This window comes from Chrysochloris asiatica, unplaced genomic scaffold (assembly GCF_000296735.1).
Source record: "Chrysochloris asiatica unplaced genomic scaffold, ChrAsi1.0 scaffold00200, whole genome shotgun sequence".
NCBI lineage: Eukaryota > Metazoa > Chordata > Mammalia > Afrosoricida > Chrysochloridae > Chrysochloris > Chrysochloris asiatica.
Genome location: NW_006408718.1, coordinates 3,278,184 through 3,285,774, shown reverse-complemented (window position 1 = coordinate 3,285,774; position 7,591 = coordinate 3,278,184). Strand labels below are relative to the sequence as shown.

Below are 7,591 nucleotides of genomic sequence, written 5' to 3'. Positions count from 1 at the left end.
TTTCCCTCTTTAACACTCTCCTCCTTGTTCTCACTCATCTAAATGCTAATTACCAACCTCAGAAAGAAAAGGAACCCATGAAAGATTCAAACTTATATTAACTTCTCTTTAAGTTCTGAGACGTCTGGACAAAGGGAAATAAGGAAATGATGAGCAGGTTCTATGAAGGAAAGTTTTAGTTCAACGTATTTGGGGACAGAAGCACTTGACAAACATGTCACAGAAACAAAGTAGCTCTATGAGGGGGCTTCCAAAAGTTCGTAGGAAAATGGAATTAACAAAGATGCTGGAAATTTCTACACAGTTTCTGAAGTCCTCTCATACATGGCTATGTACATGATATATGGAGAACTAATGAAAATTAACACTGGTCCAGGAGAACTCGAACTTTAATCAGTAAGGTAATGGCTGCTTATGAAATCTTTAAACAAATACACAGCCAGTTCAAACATTAGTTGTGCGATATATTTCAGTGTAAAAACTAGAATTTCTAACAATAGCCTAGGAAGTGTAAAAATCTACATACTAGGAACAAAGATAAAAAGCAGGACACTTAAGTATGCCATGTAATGTTCTTCAGTCATAATAAGCAATGAAGTCATAGCACACAGATGAAGTTTGGGTCTTTTTTTTTATTAAAAAAAAAGGGTAGCATTCTCATGGTATATCATCTGATCAAAACCAAGTTGCTCAGTATCATAGTTTGGGTGAAAAATATATGCCCCACTTACTCCAGTTAACACTGTTTTTATCCATACCTTATTTCCTTTCAATTTTCTAATTCACTTATCCCAAGAAAACATAAAACAACATAGGACTAATTTGGAACAGTATCTAGCAATCACTGCTTAAAGAATGGATTGCTTATAAAACAGTGTTATGGTCAGTTTCCATTTTAAGGGAAAAAATTATTCTGTATAAAAAGGGATTCAAAAATATTTTTCAAGGGTTAAAATAGTGGCTGGCTGGCGAGTGGGATGATGAGTGTTCTTCCTAGTGCTTTGCTCCAGTGTGTTTTCTGACTCTTCTGTAATAAGCATGCACTGCTTTGTAATAAGAAAATAATAAAACAATAAAAAGATCTTGAATTTCAGATTTTTTTCCAAATGACCCCTAGGAATAAACATTTACTGTCTTCCAACAAATCTCGTATTGTTGGACATTCGTTGAGAAATAAAGAAATTGGGTGAATATGAAGAAGAGAAAAGAAGGCAAACCACAGCCCCCTAAATACTGAAAGGGGGGAAAAGGGACCTAAATGCAGGGGAAAAGGGACCTAAATGCTTGTATTACTTGATCATATCAAATCATCTATAAAATATTTATTTCAGTCAAAAGCATTGGGAGCAAGACTGCTATCAGCTGAAAGAATTAAAAGAAAGGTTTCAACACTTAAAAATCTTTGTCCCTAAGAAAACATACTTGCATAGCAAATACTTTCTAGGACGACAAGTTGGAAAGCCATTTGACTATAGAGCTACCCGCCAACCACAGTCCCTCATCCACTACCTCTATTAGTCCTCTGCTGGGTGGATTTTGATGTTCGCGTAGCTTTCATAACCCTGAGAGGAGTCACAAATACGTCCTTATTCTTTTCTATTCAAAGAAATAAAACAACAGTGTCAACAAAAGAATATTTTGAATTGTCTTTTCAAATCCATCACTCATCAAACAGACATGGTAATTCCATTAGCAGCTACTGAAAAGTTATCCTACACCACTGGTGAGAAAAATCCTAAAAAGACAGTACTCATGGTCGTAACATGAGAAACACACACACACACACACACTAGGATACTCTTCAGCAATACTTTCCCCAAGGGAATCATTCAGAAGAAATTCTCATTCATATCTGAAATCCTGTCCCACACATTAAAGAACAAATGTGTCTCAGTAGAGATGAAGGAGAAGGTTAGCATGCCGTTACCATCTTCATTTTGAATACCAGTAGCTGTCATTTTGGCATCTTGGGCTGCTACACTTTGGTCACCACAGTCTTTATTTCCTTGTTCTAGCTGAATCTTCATCTTCTCCAAAGCTCTCAGACACAGTCTATCTTTTACTTGCTATAAAAGAAAATATTAACATTTTAAATGTGACATTTTCTAGTTTTCCTTCGGAGAAATTATAGACTACCAGCAAGTTGTCTGATAAAATCCTAATATTTATATTTAATAGGAGGGGAATGTTGACTTTAAATGAGCAAAGTCATAATGTTTATTGTTTTATAAATATAGACACATTAATTAAAAATAACTGACACTCTTTTACCTCTAGCATCTCATTCAGTAGAACCAAAAGATCTTTTGTAAGACAGCTACTAAGTTCTAAAGAACTCAAGGCTTTTGTGTAGACACGGATCTCTGGTGAGCATGGGTTTGCTAGGATCTCATTGCAAAGTTTCATAGACAGGTTGTCATGCACTGTTAAGGCCTAGAAAACCAAGAGAGAAATCTTTATAAACAGAAAAAGACATGATTAAATACAGTCCTATACATCTAACACTTCCAACTAATTTGCTTGCCACAACTCCAAATACAAAAAGTCGAAAACCAAATCTACTATCTTCTCCAAATACACACACCTGACTTGTATTTTTGTATTGGAGGCTGAAATACTGGGCCTGGATCTACACCCCTAGGAAGGAAGCACACATTCCCTTCAGGGTGATGAGTTAGCCCAGTCCAAGGCTACAACTCCTTCCCACAACTCCATCCACACCCATTGACTGTGAATGCAGTGGTCCCAGCTCCTGCCCACTTGCTTCAGTTCTGGACAACTCAGAGGCCAGTTCTGGAACTCCCTACGGGATCAGCTGGGCCTTTGACTGAATGGCAGTTCAACTTCTCCCACTGTCCCCGTCTACTTACCTCATTTTTTCACAGATGCTGACCCTGAAAGAGTACCCTTCAATAAACTACTGTCAACAGCTTGTTTGGGCTCTTTTGTGAACTTAAGCTCTTAGTATTATCTTGGACAGCTCCACCTCTTCATTCTAGGCGATTATAACCAGTTGATTTTTTCCTTCTGTCAATTGCGCCTACTCTAGTTCAAGCCTCTAAGGAGCCCTGGTAGCATCGTTGGTTATGTACTGGGCTGCTAACCACAATGTGGTCAGCAGTTCATGTCCAGCAGGTGCTCCATGGGAGAAAGAGGAGGCTACCTGCTCCTGTGAAGATTTACAGCTTCAGAAACCCTATATAGGGCCACTAGGAGTCAGAAGCAACACGACAGCACACAGCCAGTCAGTTCAATCTATTATCAGGGAACTACAGACATTTTTAACTGCTTTATTGATTAATATTTTCTCAACAACCCACCTCTAACTATTATTCTTTCTAACAAATACCATTCATCCAATTAGCCCTTTCATCATAAGGCTTGCATAGCTACTCACTACAAATCGGGCCAACTCCTAATTACTATGTCACTCACTACTCAAGACCTACTGCAGTCAAGCGTATCCTGATCAGGGAGAGCTGTGTGTTGCAGAGAGTAGAATTGCACTCCATGGGGCTGTGACATTTTGGAAACATTGTCCGATCTTTCTTCCAACACTCCTCTGGTTGGGTTTGAACTGTCAGCCTTTTGGTTAGTAGTCAAGTGATAATCATCTACATGTAGTCACTAAATAACAAGTCAATGTATAGAAGAATAATACTTTCAACGTTATCAGTTGGCAACTGAAATAACTGTAATACATTCATTTTCAAAGGCCATAAAGACCTAAGAGTTTTTAACCCCATGGAAGTTTAATTTGTTAATCAGTTTGCAGTTGACTTATCTTCATTAAACCAAAGCTTGAGGGCAGTTTTCATTCTTTGCCGTCTCCTCCCACGTAAGGTGCTAAGTCCATATTTGAAGGCTCCCTGATCCCTAGATGCCATCAGGACATTACTGTGGAGTGACTAATGGTCAGTACAGGTCAAACAATATATTGTGTTGAGCAACTCTGCTGCAAACAGGCTCTTTAAAGTGTTTAGAGCAAAGATGTCACTTTGAGGATTAAAGTACCTGACACAAACCATGGTGTTTTTAATTGCTTCATATACATGTGAAACTTGGACAGTGAACAAAAAAGGTTGGAGAAGAAATTGAAGCATTTGAATTATGGTGTTGTTAAGGTATACTTAAAGTACCATGAGCTATCAGAAGAATAAAATAAAATCTGTCTTAGAGAAGTACAGCCAGAATACTTTTTTGAGACAAGGATGGCGACAGACTTTGTCCCTTGTACTTTGAACCTGTTACCAGGCGAGACTAGTCTCTAGAGAACACCATTCTTGGTAGAGGGTAAGTGAAAAGGAACACCCTCAACAAGATGGATGGACACAGTGGCTACTACAGTGGGTTCAAACATAGCAACGATTATGAGGACGGTGCAGAACTGGACATTATTTTGTTCTGGTGTGTATGGGGTCACTATTAGAACCAATTCAACCGTATCTAATAAGAACACTGGGCAGGACAGGGAGCAGAGAGAAGAACTAACTTCTTAACTGCTTTTCAGAAGCAGAGATGTTAGCATTGATAAATTATATGATTAATTTCACATTTCCCCAAAAATCTTTTTCTTTTCTATTTTTCCTTATTTTATGTCAGGGACCACTATATAAACCAGAAGTCTCAGATCAAAATGCAACTCCTCACTATTTCAATGCTTTATGAAAACAATGGTCCTCTGCCTGCTTCGTCTTTACCCCACACAGGCTCACATACCTACCCACCTGATAATCCTGGGAATTCTTGGTCTGAGGATTTAGTCCACTTGGTCTTGTTAAGTCTACAAGCAATTCAGCGACATTAATAATATCTATTTCAGCTAAAGGAGAAGATGCAGGGGCATTGGCCAGTGTTTGCAAAGTTGGAAGAAAAGCTTCTTCAAAGCATTCCTGGTTGGCCCTATGGAAAAACAATTTGAAAGTATGTTGGCAAAATATTCAATTAGGAAAGAGGCTTTTCTTCTTATGATTATATATAAAATTCAATCCATCAGGATAAAGCACACTTCTGTCTACAAAACAGCCAAATCATTCAGGTAGATAAAAGCTAGGTGTATTTTCATTTCAACATTTATCCAACGAAGTAAGAAAAAGAGCATTAACAAAATGAGATTGTGCCCTTGCCCATGAGGGGCCTGAATTTGTTTCCAGCATCCTTTGCCAATCTGACTCCATACCTGCTGGCATAAGCAAACATGGGGAAGAAGACTCCTAGGCAATGTCGAAGTCGAACATCCTCTTCAGTCATAGGGTTGTACCATAACAGGATAAGACGAGACAGAATCCTGCTACTGACCAAAAGCCCAGAGAACATCAGCTTGGCTAGGCCTTCAGCAGCTCCTGTTCTGAGTTCAGACACCTAACAAAAATGATTTCTTATTACAAAGAAAGATTTTCTTATATTTCCTTTTCAGACTTATAAGGCAGACTGTTCTATTATATTTTTGTAGGTGCACCATTAAAAAACCACTAGTTGTTGAATAAAATTTTATTTCCCTCTTTGTGGTTAAAGCTGATGATAAATCTTTAGCCTAATTATAAATTCTTCAATGCCCTTAAAATTCTTTAAAAGAATCAGAAGAGTTATTTTAAAAGATGAAATTTTGCTAACCCAACAAAACAAAACATGAATTTGAATACTCAGCACAAGGCTAGCTGTTTGAGTCACAGGAAACCCTTAACAATTGTCCTGGTCTTTTAGAGAAGACACCAATTATAGCAAACGCTTCAGAACTGGGAGTCTCAGTGTGTCTGAATTATGGATAGAAGGTAAATAGAAGATGTACACATGAAAAAGGGCATCCAAGAAAGACTCAACAAAACACACATAGGGAAGAAGACAATTTAGTAGTGTATGAATATACAGAGCAGTGGTTAATAGTACTGGGCCTGAATTCAACATATTATGTGTGATCCTGTCCATGTTCCTTAACTTCTCTGTCCCTTACTTTTTTCATCTACAAAACAGAAATTTCAAAAGTACTTATCACATGCAGTAGAGGGAACAAATCTTTACAGCAAGGATCATTCCCACCACCTCGGCACACAAGGTAGACAGGGATGGGTAACTTAGACATTGGCTGCCCAAAATGGCAGGGCTACAAAGGCACAAAGTGACTGGGTTACAAGCTTTCAAGAGAGAGCCTAGTTCCAGAGGGTGTGGGGGAAGGTGGAATCTCCACTGAGTGGTTGCCAATCTGTCGGGATGGAGCTGGTAAAAGATGGAGATAAAACTCTTATGGTTCAAATTATGGTTCAACAGTGAATAATTGTTATTAGGACTGACTGTGAGTGTTGCAAATACAAAGGTAGATATTTTGTAACAAAAGGAGGGGAGTGGTTCATCTTGCAGACTAGGAACAGAGGACCCTGGGATCATCAAGGGAGAAGTGTGGAGTGCAGGACCCTACCCAGAGAAGCAGTGACACCTGCTAGAGATGGAGGCAGAAACAATGACATGGAGAGAGGGAGCAGCTGGGGACTCTGGACTCAGGGAGGAAGAGGGGCTGTGTGTGGACGGCAGGCTTGCGGGGTGCACCCTTTGGTTGTTTGAATGGCTATATATTCCTGAGTGCTTCGGTGTACTTCCAAAAAACCAAAAAACCAAACAGAGGGAATAGAAGCATATGCTGTTGAATGATGATGCATGGAGGGGATTGTAATCATTGCAATGAAATGAAATACGATAGGATGCATGTAAAGTTGATGTTCTCCCATGTAAACTATCACCCAATTCACAATAAAAACTTAAAAAAAAAAAGTATTTATCACAGAAGATAGTTACAAGGGTGAAGAAATAACAGATACTTACTTCTTAAGATAATTCTTACAAAGTACATCCTCAAAAAGTCTTAATTAGTATTTACTATTTTTAATGGAAAGTGAGTTTATTTGGAAGTCAGATGACAGAGACCTTGAAAATGAGGTTAGAGAAATGAAAGCCTAGTGAATGGGATATGGACTGAAAACCAACAAGAACAGACAACAACCAGAGACTGAAAGGTGTGGCAACACCTTCTGGAACTCAACTGACAGCAGAGTTCAGAACAGAACAAAACTACAACAACGAACTCTAAAGAACTGGGAGGTCAAAGGAAAATCAAAATAATATCAATGTCAAAGAAGAGATAAGTGTAGAATCATAGATCCAGGTGGTGAGGATGTCAGGTAGATTACAGGATACATGGACAGAAAAGTTAATAGACTATAAGGTAACCCTGAAGAAAGTTAATACTTCACAACTTACCATGAAAATGAATTTCCAAGCAGAACATGAAAACTAAGAAGAAACAGACAAGAAATAGCACACACAAAAAAACTCAGCACAAGAAGGCATGCAGAACAAAGGAACGAACAGTACTACCAAAAATTAATATAATGGCAGTAATTAATTCATACCTATCGATAATTATATTGAATGTCAATGGATTGAATGCATGAGTGAAGAGACAGAGAGCGGCAGAATGGATAAGAAAACAAGATGCTTCAATATGCTGCCTGCAAGAGTCACATAAAACAGACTAAAAGTTAAAGGATGGAAAAAAATATACCAAGCTAACTGCAACAATAAACAAGAAGGAGTGGCAATG

General features: G+C 38.3%; 1 protein-coding gene across 1 annotated transcript in view; it reads right to left on the bottom strand.

Annotated features, from left to right (window-relative positions):
• Window positions 1-7,591, bottom strand: part of NCAPG (non-SMC condensin I complex, subunit G) — an 82,000-nt gene that overhangs the window by 1,655 nt on the left and 72,754 nt on the right. Inside the window, exons 15-19 of the mRNA XM_006872495.1 lie at window positions 5,180-5,361; window positions 4,728-4,902; window positions 2,272-2,433; window positions 1,928-2,066; window positions 1,510-1,596 (exon numbers count right to left, since the gene is read on the bottom strand). Coding sequence (XP_006872557.1) covers window positions 1,510-1,596; window positions 1,928-2,066; window positions 2,272-2,433; window positions 4,728-4,902; window positions 5,180-5,361 — 745 coding nt within the window. The remainder of the gene's footprint in view (window positions 1-1,509; window positions 1,597-1,927; window positions 2,067-2,271; window positions 2,434-4,727; window positions 4,903-5,179; window positions 5,362-7,591) is intronic.